Source organism: Tursiops truncatus, chromosome 9 (genome assembly GCF_011762595.2).
Source record: "Tursiops truncatus isolate mTurTru1 chromosome 9, mTurTru1.mat.Y, whole genome shotgun sequence".
In the NCBI taxonomy this organism is placed as follows: domain Eukaryota; kingdom Metazoa; phylum Chordata; class Mammalia; order Artiodactyla; family Delphinidae; genus Tursiops; species Tursiops truncatus.
Window position 1 is genome coordinate 50,312,314 of NC_047042.1, and position 19,083 is coordinate 50,331,396.

Below are 19,083 nucleotides of genomic sequence, written 5' to 3' on the forward strand. Positions count from 1 at the left end.
AAACAAGGAATTTTGTTTACTAATTTTGTGTGTTCAGTATCAAGAAAAAGAAGGAAAGAGATTCTAGACTTTACACCCTGTTAGTTTTTCATAGCTCTGTAACCAGAGAACCTATTCAATTAATACAATTTATAAATTCAAATCTTTATAGATTAGGATTTTGAATAGTTTAGTATAGTTCTTACTAGTGAAAATTAATAATTTGGGGGGCTTTGAGAAATGACCTCTTACAAGAAAAGAAGTAAATTTGGGGGCTTTAAGAAATGATTTCTTAAAAGGAAAAAAAAGTTAGACTTACAGAGAAACTTTTAGACCACATAAGAATCTCAGTGAACAGCAAACCACAGTAAGAATCATAACCCTGATGGCAACTGAAAACAAACACCACACTGTTCATGAAACAAAGAGAATGAAGGAATTTTTCATGGTACAAAAGAATCTATAGATTTAAATAAATAACTTAGGCAAAACCACTTCTGGAACAATTCTGTTTTTAACAGCATTAAATCCATATGCAAATCGACCACAGCTTTATGCAGTGTACCTAGATGAGCATTAAGTATCCTAAGTTATATTTTGGTGACCATGACCACAAAAACTCTAGAAGTAAAAGGGGAGTCAACATGACAAGAAAAGTATGTTACACCAGTAAAATATCTGTACAGATCTATTGTGTTCACATATGAAAATGGCAGGTCTTTTTGTTACTAAAGAAGATTAGGGTTTTTTTCCCATAGTGAAAATGGATTGGTAATGGTCAAGCAAAAAACCCAATAGGTGCCTCTGGAACCAGCTGCATGCACTTGTAAAACAACTGGCTATGGAATGAAATGACTCACTGGCCCACACAGAATTCAAACTTTAGCATTATGCTCTAATCAAACTACCAGGAACTTATGCAAAGGAAGGAACAGTTTAAATTTTGGCATAGCCCAGAAGGCCTAAAAAAAAGATGGAAGATGATCCTATGGAGACGTGTATCTCTCTCTACCTCTCTCCATCACCTGTCTGACTGCATGTTTCTCCCTCTCTCTCCCTCTCAGTATATAAATATATATGTAAGATAAATATAATAGTAATAATCAGTAATATTATGTAAAAGAAGTTGGTAACAACAGAATTAAAAAATGGGCAAAGGACTTGAATAGACATTTCTCCAAAGACAGACAAATGGCCAATAAGCACATGTAAAGATGTTCAACATCCTTAGTCATTAGGAAATTAAAGCGCAAAAGCAAAATGAGATACCACTTCCCACCCACTAGAATAGCTATAATTTTAAAAAAATAGAGGAGCTTCACTGCTGGCACAGTGGTTAAGAATCTGCCTGCCAATGCAGAGGACACGGGTTGGAGCCTGGGTCCGGGAAGATCCCACATGTCACGGAGCAACTAAGCCTGTGCGCCACCACTACTGAGCCTGCACTCTAGAGCTCGCGAGCCACAACTACTGAGCCCACATGCCACAACTACTGAAGCCCACGCAACTAGAGCCTGTGCTCTGCAACAAGAAGCCACCGCAATGAGATGCCCGTGCACCGCAATGAAGAGTAGCCCCCGCACCGCAATGAAGAGTAGCCCCCGCTTGCTCCAACTAGAGAAAGCCCGCGCGCAGCAACGAAGACACAACACGGCCAAAAATAAAAATAAAACAAATATACTTAAAAAAATGGAAAACAATAAGTGTTGGTGAGGATATGGAGAAATTAGAACCCTCATACACTGCTGGTGGGAATAGATACAGGCACTATGGAAAAAGTTTGGTGGTTCCTCAAAAAACATAGAATTACCATATGATCCAGAAATTCTACTCCTAGATATAGACCCAAGGGAAATGAAAACTGGTACTCAAATACTACATATGAATCTTCAAAGCAGCACTATTCACAAAAGCCATAAGGTAGAAACAACTCAAATGCCCATCAATGAATAAATAAACAAAATGTGGTATATACATACAACAAAATATTATTCAGCCATAAAAGGAAATGAAGAACTGATGCATACTATAACACTGATGAACCTTAAAAACATTATACTAAGTGGAAAAAAAAACAGACATTAAGGGTCAAACAGTATATGATTACATTTATATGAAATATGTAGAATAGGTAAACCGATAGAAAGCAGATTGGTGGTTGCTAGAGGCTGGGGGAAGTAGGGAATGAAGAGTATCTTCTTAATGGATACAGGGCTTTACTCTGGGATGATAAAAAAACGGGAGAGGAAACTCCTCTCCCGTTGCTCCGCACAGGCTTTACTCTGGGATGATAAAAATGTTTCAGAACTAGATAGAAGTGGTTGTACAACGCTGAACTGTTATGCCTCTGAATTGTTTTAAGATGGTTAATTTTTATGTGACTTCCACCTCAAGTAAAAATTAAAAAATCATAGATTCTTTATATCTAGCACCAGAAGAACTCAAAAAGCTCTCAACCATCACCGCATTTATTCTTCAAAACACCTGCTAAGAGTCATGGACTGTGACAGGATTATTCCCACAGACAATAAGGCACAGACTTCATGATAATTTAAATAAGTGCTTGCCAAGTAAAAGTCCATAGCTGCAGTTGTAGGCGTTCAAAACTGTTAGTTGAACAAATAAGCCAGTAAATGTCTCCAAAGACCTAGTGCCCGTTCTTGTACGACAAATAGCATATACACATAGAATAGATGCCATGCCCCAGATGTAAAACAACCTTTATAAGTTTATAAAGAAACTTTAAAAAATTCTGAAGCTTTCCAAATTAAACTTTTTAAAGAGATGCTAACTAAGGCAATAAGATGTCCAATTTCAATGGAAATGAATTGAGAAATAAATATAAATAATGTTCCTTACCATTTAATGTTTAACAATTTACCATGAGAACCTTTTTTAGCTTCCATATTAGAAGAAATTCACTTACATTTCAATAATCAGTAGCCTATAACAGATAAACATTTTACGGTCACAGTTTAGTTCTTACGACAAACTTTTTTATATATAAAAATAAGAGGTGTTTTGTTTGAAAATAATTTTTGCCCCAATCTTGTCATATTCCAGTCACTTGGATATGTCCTATCTTTTTCACTTCCTCTTTTCCATGTGCTCATTCGACTTTCAGTTTCACTGACAGGACACCACAAACCTCCTTGCCAAACCTCTCTTCATTGGATCTTATTTTTTTTTTTTTAACATCTTTATTGGAGTATAATTGCTTTACAATGGTGTGTTAGTTTCTGCTTTAGAACAAAGTGAATCAGTTATACATATACGTATGTTCCCATATCTCTTCCCTCTTGCGTCTCCCTCCCTCCCACCCTCCCTAACCCACCCCTCTAGGTGGTCACAAAGCACCGAGCTGATCTCCCTGTGCTATGCAGCTGCTTCCCACTAGCTATCTTACATTTGGTAGTGTATTTATGTCCATGCCACTCTCTCGCTTTGTCACAGCTTACCCTCCCCCTCCCCATATCCTCAAGTCCATTCTCTAGTAGGTCTGTGTCTTTATTCCTGTCTTACTCCTAGGTTCTTCATGACATTTATTTTTTCTTAACTTCCACATATATGTGTTAGCATATGGTATTTGTCCTTCTCTTTCTGACTTACTTCACTCTGTATGACAGACTCTAGGTCTAACCACCTCATCACAAATAGCTCAATTTCGTTTCTTTTTATGGCTGAGTAATATTCCATTGTATATATGTGCCACATCTTCTTCATCCATTCATCCAATGATGGACACTTAGGTTGTTTCTGTCTCCGGGCTATTGTAAATAGAGCTGCAATGAACATTTTGGTACATGACTCTTTTTGAATTATGGTTTTCTCAGGGTATATGCCCAGTAGTGGGATTGCTGGGTCATATGGTACTTCTATTTGTAGTTTTTTAAGGAAACTCCATACTGTTCTCCATAGTGGCTGTACCAATTCACATTCCTACCAGCAGTGCAAGAGTATTCCCTTTTCTCCACACCCTCTCCAGCATTTATTGTTTCTAGATTTTTTGATGATGGCCATTCTGACTGGTATGAGATAATATCTCATTGTAGTTTTGATTTGCATTTCTCTAATGATTAATGATGTTGAGCATTCTTTCATGTGTTTGTTGGCAGTCTGTATATCTTCTTTGGAGAAATGTCTATTTAGGTCTTCTGCCCATTTTTGGATTGGATTGTTTGTTTTTTTGTTATTGAGCTGCATGAGCTGCTTATAAATTTTGGAGATTAATCCTTTGTCAGTTGCTTCATTTGCACTGGATCTTAAGGATCTTTTTTACCCAACCACTTCTCTATCCCTGTTCCTGCCACTTCTTGGAATGGCCTTAAAAACCTTTCTTCAATATATGCTTCAAGAAACCTGTTCTGCCCATTCTTTCCTCCATATTCTCTCTTAAAGCTCATAATCTAAATATCATGTTTTGCTTTGTTTTTTTCCCAACAAAGCCTAAAGTTCATTAATTAGTTTTTAAGTCACAGACAATGCACCACTGTTGCAATAAATGTTGAAGGTATCAAACTCCTGTATCTATTTTGAAAGCTAAGCAAGCTATGTCACATATAAGAATTAAAATCTAGAAAGTTTAAAAGAAACAAGGAGGGAGAGCAACTTTCTTAGTGGTGGAGCACTGTGTCTGAAATATGCAAAGAACAATTGTACACCATAACTAACTTTGTCTACCTGAGTGGAAAAAGTAATTGAAAAGTCCTGTTATCAATAACCTAATATAAAGGTTGCACAGAGCACCGTCCTTTTTTGCATACAATTGGCACTACTTTCCAAACTGAAAATGCTCATTAAACAAATAAAAATCATATGATTAGTATTTACTGAATGCAATAGGCAAAAATTTTTAATAATTATTCAACAAATAATGCCAATTATATAAAATGCTGAATAGTTGATTAAAAACTTTGGTTTTACTGAATTCTACTACATTAGTAGAATGTTAAAAAGTATACCTAAGGTGAATTTGCAGAAGTAATTTTATACTAAATACATAACTGTCCTCTAATTTTGTTAGCTAATATTACAATACTTTCTTTACATAATATTGTAAATAATTTTACTTGGGAAAAAATGAAGTCATTTAAAGTGAAGTTAGAATAGTTTGGATCAACACAAGGACAGCCTATGTAGTACCGTCCCTGTCAGCACCTTGCAGGGGTGTTAGCCCAGCTCTGAAATTTTTTTTTTTTTTTTGCCGTACGCGGGCCTCTCACTGTTGTGGCCTCTCCCGTTGCGGAGCACAGGCTCCGGACATGCAGGCTCAGCGGCCATGGCTCACAGGCCCAGCCGCTCCGCGGCATGTGGGATCTTCCCGGACCGGGGCACGAACCTGCATCGGCAGGCGGACTCTCAACCACTATGCCACCAGGGAAGCCCAGCTCTGAAAATATTTACTTAATGCAGTAATGTCTCACATCTCCACGGGTCAGGCTTCTTACTACATCAACACTGAGGAAGTAGCTGAGGACCCAACAGCAAACGAAAAAACCAACAGGTAGCAGAAGAACTAAACTGTCATAAAGCCCATTCACCAGGCTCCATCAATGCTTGGTTATTACAAACCACTGTATCAAGCTCAGTTACTGGGTTCTCTAGTCACAGCAAATCTAAAACAGCAAGTTAGGGGAGGAGGCACAGGAGATGGAGCAAGGAAGGAAGTTTTCCAATGAACAGCTTACCAAAAACCAAGTAAAAAATTTACAAGTTGTGGTTTGTAAAACTAGACTATCAAATATAATATTTAAGTCCAATGAACAAACAAGACATTTAGAGAACCAAGTGTCTGAATAAGTTTTAGAAATGATGATTTTAAGAGATTTCTAATGCCAGCAATAAGATACTTCCAATTAAGAGAATTCTGGAATACTGTTATTAAATTACAACATGCTAGTAAAGTAGCACCCATTAACAATTCATAGTCATTCTGCTCATTAATTCACTAAGCAAATATTTACTGAGTACTCACTATCTGATAGATATTATGCTAGACTGCATTAACATCAGTATCAAGAGCTTTCTTTGTAAAACAGTCTTAAAAACGAGGTAGCAACATTTAACACATTTTACCAAATGAAAAAATTCGCCCAATATCCTACTATACCATCTCTCTCATTCTACTTATTACCCAGTGTCTGTCCGTCCCACTAAACTTTGAGCAACATGAAAGCAGAGACTATCACCACCTCTGTTATCTCTGGCTCTTGGTATAAAACAGCAGTTCGATACAGGTTTGCTGAACGACCTTACACTTACAATCCAAAGTTTTTAAGTCCTAATCTAAAAGCACACATTTATACAAATGAAGTAATGTCTACACTATTTTTGATGATACTGTTTTCACTCTATTTTCCATGTTCCTATCAGTCTTCATAACCTTAACAGCTGAATAATATTCCATCACACTAATATAGTTTAGAAAACGATTCTCCTAATATTGTCTTTGAAGTTTGTTCCTGTGTTTTTATATTGTGTCGCCAATGCTCCAACAAATGTATCTTGCCTTACATGTCTCACACATTTATTTCTGACTGGAAAAATTGGGATCTAGTCTAGAAGATAATCTTCTACAATAAAAGTGAATGTTAAAAGGAGATTTTTATCCCATAGGCAGAATTTTGAAAGACAAAAAACACACATACACACAAAGAAACTAGAATTCTTTTTTGCCAAATCAAAGCAATTTAAATAAATCCTCTATTATGAAATCTGTTGTCCAAAGTAAACTATGTTTTTTGGACTGCTTCACATATACTTAGGAAGGATACTTCTGGAGACAGTAAAAATTCTCAGGTAACAAACAGACAAACAAAATGTCTAATTAGAATAGAACTTCGATGCTTTTGGAAGGGGGTACACACTTTACCTCCACTGTCTTGGATTCACAGATCACACTCAGACCCTCAGACTGCAGAAATGTAAGCAACTTTGGGCTTCTAAAGATGCCTCGATACCCTTTTCCTTCCATGTATAGATCCTAAAGTAATAATCTACCCGATAACATACAAGCACTTACACTTTGACCTTAGATAATATGAAGCTAGTTCATATGTTTATATTAATTTAAGAAACTTGTGCTAAGCATCTACCACTGTATCTCTGCAGTATGGCCCTTCAGTGATTACTGAAATCACAGACCCAGTCTCGTTTATTTATTTGGAGGAAGGAGAAGGTGAGGAAGAGAGAAGAAACAGTTAACTATATTATAATTTAATTGAGGTGCAAGTATGGTTACTAACACTGATCTCTAATAAGCCAAAATATAGTCTAAAAACGGTAATTTCATTATCGGGAGGAAGGGAGCCTTTGAGGCCAGACAAAAAATATGTTCAAACATGTAATTTTTTAAAGAAATATTTTATTTAATTTATATTTTGTCTGTTAAATTTTTCATGAAACCCAGTGAATAATACCTTTTGCATTGTTTGCTTTACAGGTTTTTTCATACACACATTGGGACTCAACAAGATATATAAAACAATTCAATTGTTTAAAGCAGGAATTCTATAGGTGTTGCTTAGAATATGGAACCTTGCGTTCCCAGGAGTTCCATTCACATACTGCATTAACATTCCACACAATACAAAGCGCATGCCATGACAAAGACCTCCAAACACAAACATACAAAGCCATGCTTCTAAAAACGGCCCTAAAGCGAAGTTCACAGCTGGCACTTGTGGCACTCTCAAGCCACGGCTGAGGCAGCTGTCACAGGCCAATCACACACCCAAGAGTGCCAGCGTGCCACCTAAGAAAGCCAAGCTGATGATGAGCGTACAAATCCCCTACCGAATAAAGAAAGGCCCCAAATCCCCACCCTGAAAAGCACAATGCCTGCACAACCCAGAAAACTCCCTAAAAAAGCGAAACGCTGTAGATTTAAAAGCAATAAATATCAGCTTATGGCAATACAGTAAAAGAGAGATTTTTAATATTTGGGCATTCACGAGAAAGGAGCCACAGCACCCAATCATCACGGAAGTATCCGTTAGGTAGTTTATCACCAGGTTTTTTCAGTTAGAAAAGGGAGAGAAGGCGAGGGGAAAACGCAGACCCTGCAGCACCTCCCTCCCCAGGCGACGCACCAGAGCTGCTAAGATCTCCGCTTCCCAGGCCCCCTCCCCAACCCTTTCCAGCCACCGCCTCCCAGCGCAGGCCGGGCGGCCTCCAGCTCTCTTACCTTGGCTTTGCCAGCCTCCAGCTTCTTCTGTCTCTCTTCGTCCTCCATAGCGTCTGCGGGGAAGGCTGGGGGAAGACAGGCAGGGGGTCGGGACAGAAAGGAAAGGTCGGTTCACATGGGGATGCGACCGCAAGCTCCGTGGCCCTAGGAGCAGGGCTGGGCCAGGCGCTCCCCCCCGCTCGAGTGGAACCAGTCTCGGCGCTCACTGGCTGACCGTCTTCGGCCGCACGGGTAGCGTCGTCACCGCCGCCGCCATCTTCGTCTCCACGTAAACACACGGCGGGACGGGAGGGAGGGGGACGTTGTCCGCGCAGCCGCCGCGAGCCCGGCCGCTCAGGGCAGGTGCGCCAGCGGTCCCGCCCCACCCCGCCCCGCCCTCGCCAACCACGCGCGCCGCCGCGGGGGCTGCCCCAACCCGGCCTCAGACGTCTGCGCCCCCAGGCGAGAATCCGGTGGGAGAGAGCCCCCTTCCCCGGGGACTAACGCCACTCCCCAGGTGGCGGCCTGGCTGAGGAGGTGGGAGAGAGGGGGTGCGCCAGGGGCGCCGGTCGGACCCCCACCACCGTACAAGGGACTCTGGTCTCTTTTAAAACATGGAGATGTTTAAAATTTCAAGGGAAAAAAGAAAACACAGGTCCCTAAAGGTGAAATTGGTGAACAATGAAAAACCCCAAAGGAAAAGATGGGGGGCGGGGAGGGGACCTTTTGGACGACTGCTCAACCCGGAGGATTGGGAGAGCAGCCAGTAGCCCTCACTCCTTCCATAGCAGAAAGCTCCTCCCTTTTCCTCCCACGGGGCTGCCCAGTCTCCGGTTCATCTTCAAGGCCCACCTCACGCGCCGTCCGGGACAACTTTTCTGATCTCTTTGTTACCTCCAGCCTAACAATCCTCTCCCACCCCTCCTCAGAGCTTCCCCTTAACTATGGTGTTCTGAAAGGAGCCTAGGCTTTGGAACCTGGGTTGAAGACGAAGCCAATATAGACAGTCTAGCTTAAATGATCTTGAACAAGTTACCTATCCTCCTGTAGCTTACCTGGAAGTTTTGGAAGGCTTGTTAATATATGTGAGTTAACATGTGACTGCCCCTGGCATATTAAAACATCCTTAATGTCAGTTTTCTTTCTCCTTGTATTTCCCTTATGTACTCTGCATGATATTTTAATAATTTGTGGCCATTCTTAATTCACCTCATACTCCTGCCTCCTTAATGGCAAACACTGTCTCGCTCATCTTGGCATTACTAAAAAGACCAGCGTAATGCTTTGCACACAATAAACACTTGTTGGATTGAACTGAGGCATTTTAATAAATTTAGCATGACTTTCTTTTCTTTATTTTCATCTGTTCCCTCATTACTTCTTTCTTCTTCCCCATCATCATACTCTCAAATTCATTCCTGGTATGAACTAACTACGCTTTTTGATTTCTCAGGTTGATCATGTTTCTCCTTTGTTTTGGGTTAAGTTAGACTGAAACACTAGCAGGTGTGAACTGAAATAAGCTATCAGTTAAATCACAGAAGTGGTGTTAAGTGAAAATTGGGCTTAAAAAAAGAAAAAGGAAAAAACCTAAAGATCTTAAGTCTACCACAAACTGAAGACTAGTTTTAAATAGTCCGGATTTAGAAATTCCTAGATTTAAAAGATTTTTTTGTTCTCAAACTTCGTAATGCATACATAATTGTGGCAGCTTGTAACACCCAAGTATATAGTCCTATTTTCCTAACCTGAATTGAGAAGTGGATGAGATTAAACATTTTATCATGGGAATAAAAGAATTGAGACAATAAAAGAAGCTTGTCATCTACCAAACTAAGAATAAAACTAGGACTGGGGGTTTCCCTGGTGGCGCAGTGGTTGAGAGTCCACCTGCCGATGCAGGGGACACGGGTTCGTGCCCCGGTCCGGGAGGATCCCACATGCCGCGGAGCGGCTGGGCCCGTGAGCCATGGCCGCTGAGCTTGCGCGTCCGTTACCTGTGCTCCGCAACGGGAGGGACCACAGCAGTGAGAGGCCCGCGTACCGAAAAAAAAAAAAAAAAAAAAAACTAGGACTGGAACCAAGTGTTCTAATACTGCAGTGATTTAAATACTGCCTGGACTGAGGGACTGTGTTTGTAGATTCTGATTGCCTAAGAGGAGGAAGCCCTACAATAATCTGACAAGATATTCCTGTTTGTTAATAGATGCTGCTTTCTCAGTGACTAAGGAATTCACCTGTTTGTTCCAGTGTGTGCTGAAAATGTTCAAGAAACATTTGTTCCAGTATGTGCTGAAAATGTTCGAGAACCTTCTAAAGCAATAAGATTATTTCAATGTTTCCCTTTACTAAGAGCAGCCAATCATACATGTCTGTTTTATATATAATGGGTGCTCAATAAATGTAGAAAGTTAATTGTGCGTTAAGTACTGTTAGACGGGCAAGTATGTGGCACTAGTGCTCTGCCACCTCCTTATGACAGCTATTCATGTCATGTCATGTCATGATTCATTCAAGTCATTCCCTGAGAAGATATTTGAGCAGAGAATTGGAAGAGATGAGAGAGTGAGCCATGGGGATAAGTGAGGATATTGCAAGTCTAAAGGTCCTGAAGCTAGATCATGACTTGACGGTCATGTTAAAGGAAAAACAGGAGGCAAGGATGGCTAGAGTAGAGTGAGCAAGGAGGAGGATAGTAGGAGATGCGGTCAGAGAAGTAACAGGAGGCCAGATCCTGTAGAGTTCTGAAGGTCATAAGGACTGGCTTTTACACTGAGTGAGATCAGGAGCCACTGGAGAATTTTGAGCAGATGGGTAACATGATCTGGATTATGTTATTAAAGGACATCTGGCTGCTAGGAGGAGACTGGACTATGGGGCATCATTTGGGATGCTACTGCAATAATCTAGACAAGAGATACAGGGAGTTTGGACCATGGTAGTGGTAGTGAATTAGATTCTGGATATATCTTGAATATGGAACTAACAGTGCCACAGGAGTTGTGGATCGAACATGAAGTTTGAGGTAAAAAGAGGAGTAAAGGTTGACTCCAGTGTTTTTGGCCTGAGCAACTGAAATGATGGAGATGCCAGTAACTGAGATGGGGAAGAGTAAGTTTCGAGGACAACATGATAAATTAGAGATACATATTAGGTATCCAAGGAGTGATGTCAAATATACTCCTGGATATCTGAGTCTGGAGTTCAGAAGAGAGGTCCAAATATAAATTTGAGAATAATCAGCATATAGATAGCATTTTAAGTTAAGGCCTTGGATGAGATCATCCAGGACCATGCTGTCCAATACAGCAGGCATTAGCCATAGGTGGCTATTGAGCATATGAAATATGGCTAGTCTGAACTAAAATATGCTGTAAGTATAACACATTGGATTTTGAAGACAGTATTTAAAACAAAATAATTTAAAATATCTCATTAATGTTAATGATGAGTGTCCACCATAGAGAATTACCTTACATGGTTACTACTGCATCTCCTTTAGACAAAGCCACTCTTTCTAAATTAAAACTGGTCCTGAAGAGCTTCCTTAGTCAAGGCCCAGTATTGAAATTGAAGGTTAAGACTGTTCTATCAATCATGGACAGAATGGTTGCCTATATTGGAGAGAAATATGGCTACAAATCCAAGATTCAAAAGCTGAGCAGATTTATACAGGAAATTTTCTAAAAGTGTTGATTTTCTGTCAGTGAAAATTCTTAAACTTGGAGCAATGATAAAATGCTTCCTGAAAGAAAAAGAAAAATAATTTAATAGCTCATTAATATATCAATTTTTTAAAGTAATATATTTATATTGATTATATTTTGAAATGCTAATATTTGGAGTGTATTGGGTTAAATAATATATATATGAATTTCATCAGTTTATTTTTGCTTTTTTTAATGTAGCTATTAGAAAATTTCAAATTACACATGCAGTTTGCATTCATGGCTCACATTATTTTTCTATTAGACTGTGCTGCTCTTGGGGGCAAGTTTAGATAGAGAAGTGATAGAATGACTGAGTCTTGGAGCACTCTAAGAGGAAGGGAAGGTGAAAGGAATCAGCAAGTGAGACTGAGAACAGTGGCTAGCTTGGTAAGAGGAACCAGCAGCCAAGTGAAGAAAGTGAAGGAGAGAGTGATGAACTGTGGCAACTGCTGCTAATAGGTTAAGTAAGTTGAGGACTGAGAAATGACCACTGGGTTTAGCAAGGTAAAGGTCACTGGAGGCTTCCTGGGATGTCATTGTAAATCAATCATTAACTGTTTCCTACTGAGTGCAAGTACTGCCGCAGTATCGTTCTCAACAAAGAGCCCTTGGAAGTCACTTCCAATGGACCAGAATTGAAAAGGGAAATGATATCGATTTGTCATCACTGATTCAAGTTACATTCTAGTGATTCTGTTTATAACATCTGTAAAACTCATAATAGAGCTACACTTCTTTTAGTGTTGACTTGCCTTCTTAATAGTGAGAATACTACACTACACTTATTTCCCCAGAGGAATTAAAGATTTCTAAAAGTACTTTTTATATTTTCCGTTTAAATAGTGTTAGCCCCTTATTGGCAAGATAGCAAACAGGCCTGTGAAGAATACCTATCATGATCAGCAAACAAGAGATTGCTCTAACTGTAGCCAAATCATATTTTGAGAAGCTTTCTCCGTCCCTCCCCCCAGTATATTGTAATTTCCATTTCATGTTATTTGATCTTTCACAAATTGGTCAGATACAACCTGTCCGCCATTTCATTTAGTAGCCAATACGTATCAATAGACCTTGACTTCACAAAACCTGCAGCAGCAATTGAGGCAATTCCTTAGATTCTATATTAAAAAGAAAAAAATAAAGAAAAAGACGGTTCTTCTCTCTTATATTGTCTGGAACAAAATATACCTCCTAAATTCAGGGGGAGAGAAATTACAGTTTTTCACTAGCCTTTTCTCTTATGGATTAAATAATTTTTCTTTAGCCCTTTCTTATATGGTCTATCTAAAATACATTTGGTCATTTCAGTTGCCATTCTCTGGATCTTTGCCAAATTCTATATAATTCATTTAAGTTAACCAAGTGATTTTCATTAAATATTTGAACTATGTTTCTCACCATACCACAATTATCTTGGGTTTTCCTATGTGCTTAATTCCTATTTATGTGTCACACATATTTTAGTGACAATACCACATGATTGACATATTAACCTCATTTTCCTTTAAATGCAGACACATTTTCTCCTTACAATTCTGGTTTTATTTTGTCTTTAACATGTGGCTTTCTAGAGTTTTTACCTGAGTAAATTATCAATATACAATTCAATCATGTCCTCCTCCACAAATATTTAAAATGTACATAGGCTTTTGAATTTTAATCCTGTTCTAAAGAACAGGCACCTCACCCACTGATGAATTCTGTATTTTGTTATACAAACCATCTAAAAATGAGTCAGAGTCCCTCAAATGTCTCATCAGTAGTTCTTTACAAACAGGTATACATCTTTCTCATTTTTCAAAAGCAGTTATTGTGAAATAGAAATACCAAGGATTTTACTGATTGTTCCCTTCAATTTTTCCAAGCCTAGAACAAAACATTGAATATCCAGATACATGATCCTATGGTAATAAAAATGTTATCTCAAAATTATTCAGAGAAACTTTCATCTGTGACTTTTTTGGTAAATCAGATAATCATCCACTCAGTGTTTCACCACTTTGTCTGTCTTCATGACTTTGTTTCCCTAATTAGAAGACATTGCCACCTACCATTTCCACTGAGCATTCTCTACCATCACTTGACATGCAAACTGCCTAAAACTATGCTCAAATCTTCCATCCAGTAGCAACACTTGCAAAATTCTCTATTTCAGTTAATGACCTTCTTCCAGTCTCTTCAACTTGAAGTCTTGGAAACATCTTGAGTTCCTCTCTACCTCATCCATCATATCTATCAGGCACATGTCCTGTTGTGCTTTCTTTCCCAGGGTGTCTTGATTCCTTCCCGGTTTTTCTTTTTCCAGTGCCAACATGGTAGATTATACCCCCATTAACTTATATTTTGAAAATTTCAGAAGAACTCCAAGCTGGTATGTCAGTTTCATTCCTCTCCACTACCTTCTAGTCCTTATAAGTCTGTCACATTAGCTTTCTAAAACACAACTTTCACTGTCATTCCATTATAAAATGACTTCCTATGGCCCAATAAAATGAACTTCAAATTCCTAAATCTGTCATTCAAAGCCTTCCATAATCTGCCCTAGTTTTACTATGTAGTCCTAACTCCAACTCCCCCTGCTTCCCAACTCCCCACTCTAGTCAGGTGCTCACTGGGCTCCCCATGAAGCAATTGCTAAATCACATTTACACAATGCCAGAAATCCATATACAATGCCAGAGTCATCACAAGACAAATATTTATGGGACATATAATTGAGCTTATTTTTTATTTTTCAAATGCAACTAGTACTTTTTTTTTTAACTAGTACCTTTTGTAATTAGGGTTAAGATGAAGAAAAAGGAGACATTAAATCCTAAAACCAAAAATGATTATTTTTACTTATAGAGGTGAAAGTATATAAAAAGAAAATAGGAGGGAGCATATTGGTGTATATTTTACATTTTATAGAATGAGAAACTGAAAGATTAAGAAATTAAATGACTTGCCCAACTTTCCATGGTTAGGTAGCAAAAGTCTTACCCAGAGCTAGTCCCAGACGCCTTAATTTAAGCCTTACTCCATTGTGTTAAGCTGCTTCTCCAAATGAAATCAGTACTTGAGTTTGAAAGGAAGAAATACATGCTTACAGAATGTATTAAATAGGACTTCCCTGGTGGCGCAGTGGTTAAGAATCTGCCTGCCAAAGCAGGAGACATGGGTTTGATCCCTGGTCTGGGAAGATCCCACATGCTGCAGAGCAACTAAGCCTGTGCACCACAACTAATGAGCCTGTGCTCTAGAGCCCGTGAGCCACAACTACCGAGCCCACATGCCACAGCTTATGAAGCCTGCGTGCCTAGAGCCCATGCTCAGCGACAAGAGAAACCACTGCAATGAGAAGCCCGCGCACTGCAACGAAGAGTAGCCCCACTCACCGCAACTAGAGAAAGCCTGTGTGCAGCTACGAAGAGACCCAACGCAGCCAAAAAAAAAAAAAAAGAATGTATTAAATAAAACTTATGATTTTTTGGGTTAAATTTTAAGGTTTCAAAAGATTATTTATGACTTATGAAATTAGAACTTGTTTAAAGTGGCCTAATGAAACTAACAAAGTATTAGAGAAATCTGAGGTGTTACTTCTATCAAGATGGAATTATATGCCTGTAATCCAAGATATTGCCATTGATTACTGAAGAGAATATATGCTAACTTTAGATCTTCAAGGATTTTCATGCCACCAAGTAGTCATAGAATATAATCTAAATGAATTTCTAAAGGAGTTGTATCAAGGGTCCATGTAGTTTTTAGAGTTAAGGTACACTTAGTTTAAATATGAAAGGAAATTTCAAATAATCTTTCAGTGTCTCTCCTGTTTCAGCCAAGAGTCTGTGAAATGTTAAATACCCTCTACGCTTACAGTGCCCTTCCTAGGGAAATTGCCCTGATTTGCTATGGCTTGTGCTGGATTTGAGTGAAACCAGCTTTGTTTATCCTGGGCTATAAATGTTTTGACCTCTAAAAAGACTGCAGACAAAGGAGGCTGACCTCCTGTGAGTTAGTATGGCATAAAATTCTAACCAATTTCAGCACTCATTTTGAATGGTGATATATGGACCTAATCACACTGTCTCCCTCTTGGAAAGTCAGATGCCTTGTGAACTAAGAGAATTTAGGCATGATTCCAATTTTCCATGATACTTGATATACTTCTCAGTCTTGGAACTTCTGGAGTAACTCTATGACTCAGAAGATACCGTCCTGGGCTACCTACATCCCAGTATGTCCTTGCACAAAACCTCCATTGCCAAAGATAAACGGAGTATAACTTTTCTTTACATCTTATAAAGCCTAACAAATAGATCTTATGTAAACTGCATGCCACTTTAAAAAAAAGGGCAAAATAATATGAAATATTTGAATGCTTTCTATATACCCAGAATTAATATATAGATCTTCACATAAATTTCTATTCACCCAAGAAACCAGGACTAGAACTTACCATTGTGAAGGTATGTAAGGTAATTCTGAATATGTTTATATACCCGTATGTGTGTGTTTATGTGTGTATGTGTGTAGGTATGTGTGTGTGTGTAGCAGTCTATAAAACTTTACTAGAGAGTCTCTTGGAATAAGCTGTCAACCAGTAATCATCACAAACTTCTGTTTCTACTAGTGACTGGAATATCATTTGGAACTCTGCAGCAATGATTTAATAAAGGCTATCTAAAGGTTTGAAAGAGCTAATGTGTTAGAAGGATTCGAATGTGACATCTATATTGACAAATAAACTGAGATATGACATAGTACCACTTTTTGAAAGAAAATATCCTAAATTACTAATTTAAAATATAGAATCTCAAAGTCTACAGATATGATTTAGAGTTGTAAAGTTTGCTGATTTTCCTTTATAGGAGTGACTTACTTTTATCTTTAAACATTTCTATAGTAGCTTTAAAAAAACTTCATATTTTGTTAATGTCCAGATTACATTTGTTAATTTCTTGATTTCATACTGTCTCCAACAGTGGTTCTCAAACTTTAAAGTGCATATGAATTATATGGAGTGTTTATTAGAAATATAAATTTCCTAGGCCAGAAGGTCTGAGAAGAACTGAAAGGACCCAGGAATCTGTACATTTAATAAGCAGCCCATGTGACGGTAATGCAGGTGGTCTGAGGACGAGGCTAGTGCTATAAACTGAATGTTTGTGACCCCCAAAATTCACATGTGGAAATCTTTCTTTTTTAAAAATATTTATTTATTTTGGCTGTACCGGGTCCTAGTTGCAGCGTGCAGGATCTTCAGTTGTGGCAAACATGTGGGATCTAGCTCCCCGACCAGGGATCAAACCCGGGCCCCCTGCATTGGGAGAGCTGAGTCTTACCCACAGGACCACCAGGGAAGTCCCCATATGTGGAAATCTTTTTTTGTTTTTTAGCATCTTTATTGGAGTATAATTGCTTTACAATGGTGTGTTAGTTTCTGCTTTATAACAAAGTGAATCAGCTGTACATATACATATATCCCCATATCTCCTCCCTCTTGCATCTCCCTCCCACCCTCCCTATCCCACCCCTCTAGGTAGTCACAAAGCACTGAGCTGATCTCCCTGTGCCTATGTGGAAATCTGAACCTCTGTTGTGATGCTGTTAGAAGGTAGGGCCTTTTGTAGGTGATTACGTCTTGAGGGCAGAGCCCTCATGAAAGGGATTAGTGCCCTTATAAAAGAGATCCCAGAGAGCTCCTTCACTCTTTCTGGCATGTAAGGATACAATGAAAAGTTGGCAATCTGCAACCCAGAACTGATCTCAGACTTCAAGCCTCCAGTACTGTGAGAAATAAATTCCTGTTTATTAGAAACCACCCAGTTTATGGTATTCTGTTATAGCAGGCCAAACAGACTAAGACAGCTCCTGTTCTATAAGTAATGATTTGCCAAATACATACCAACACAGATATAAAATTATCACTTCTTTTATACCACTTAAATTATAGTTTTTGCTGTAAGATTTAAATTTGGGGAAATGTATATATGATAAAATTCTAATAGGGGAAGCTCATCTTTAAATAATCTAGGTTTGAAAAATCGACAAAAGATATTAACAGGTCACAGAAAAAGAACTGTTAATGCATTAACATTAAAAAAAGTACTTTAATGGATGAAAAAATCCTGGACCTAGCTCATGAGACAAATGCAAATTAAAACTATACTCAGACACCATTTCAAGCATACCAGGTTGGCAAAGCACATGTCCTTTTAAGTGAAAAACTAATAAAGGGGTTCATAGAATGCATTTTATAATTCAAAAGGTATTTGTATTGGCTGTTAGAGGAGATCACCATCAAACATTTTCATTACCCAGCCCTTATATACAAAAACAGCATTTTTGATGCATGCTATTCATTGGCTGTAAAGTCTTTGGTTGAGCATGTTGCCAATAAATATTTGATTTTCATTTTAATTATAAGGGTACCCATTACCTGAATAGCCCTAAAAAACTAGTAATGTAAGGTATACAATTCATTTGTATAAATGTAGCATGATATGCTCTATATACTGGTATAAGTAATGATTTCACAAAGTTTGTCCTTACTTTTGGTATGTACATATGATTAACTTTGCATTCTTATACAATAGGAAATGTGGATTTACATGCCAATGAAATTCAATCCCGCATAGACTGACCAATCCATCTTTAAAAAAATGGATTACATGTGAAGATATATGGAAATGGATCACACACTCTTTTATCAGTATTGCTGTAATTTTCATGATTATTTTTCTTCCAATTACCTGTTTAATGAAAAACATGAGTTAGTTTTCAATAAATTTTCCTGTAACAATTTCTGTTCCATATATTTTAATCCAAATTATTATAGCAGGGACTTCCCTGGTGGCGCAGTGGTTAAGAATCCGCCTGCCAATGCAGGGGACATGGGTTCGAGCCTTGGTCTGGGAAGATCCCGCATGCCACGGAGCAACTAAGCCTCTGGCCACAACTACTGAGCCTGCACTCTAGAGCCCGTGAGCCACAACTACTGAGCCTGCGTGCCTAAACTACTGAAGCCTGCACGCCCAAAGCCTGTGCTCCGCAACACGAGAAGCCACTGCAGTGAGAAGCCCACACAGTGCAACAAAGTGTAGCCACCACCCCCTGCTCCCCGCCACTCACGGCAACTAGAGAAAGCCTGCACGCAGCAACGAAGACCCAATGCAGCCAAAAATAAATAAATAAAATAAATAAATTTATATTAAAAAAATTATTATAGCAGTCATGTAGCAGTCC

General features: G+C 38.7%; 1 protein-coding gene across 14 annotated transcripts in view; it reads right to left on the reverse strand.

The window, feature by feature from the left end:
• Positions 1–8,435, reverse strand: part of AKAP9 (A-kinase anchoring protein 9) — a 145,571-nt gene extending 137,136 nt beyond the window's left edge. For 8 of the 14 annotated variants that reach the window (XM_073809720.1, XM_073809722.1, XM_019927017.3 and 5 more), the window contains exon 1: positions 8,165–8,433. In XM_073809720.1, coding sequence (XP_073665821.1) covers positions 8,165–8,212 — 48 coding nt within the window. In that variant the 5' untranslated portion in view covers positions 8,213–8,433. Of the gene's footprint in view, positions 1–8,164 lie in introns of all 14 variants that reach the window. The other 6 variants (XM_073809717.1, XM_073809724.1, XM_073809723.1 and 3 more) reach the window with 2 other exon arrangements.
• Positions 8,436–19,083: the final 10,648 nt, after the last annotated feature.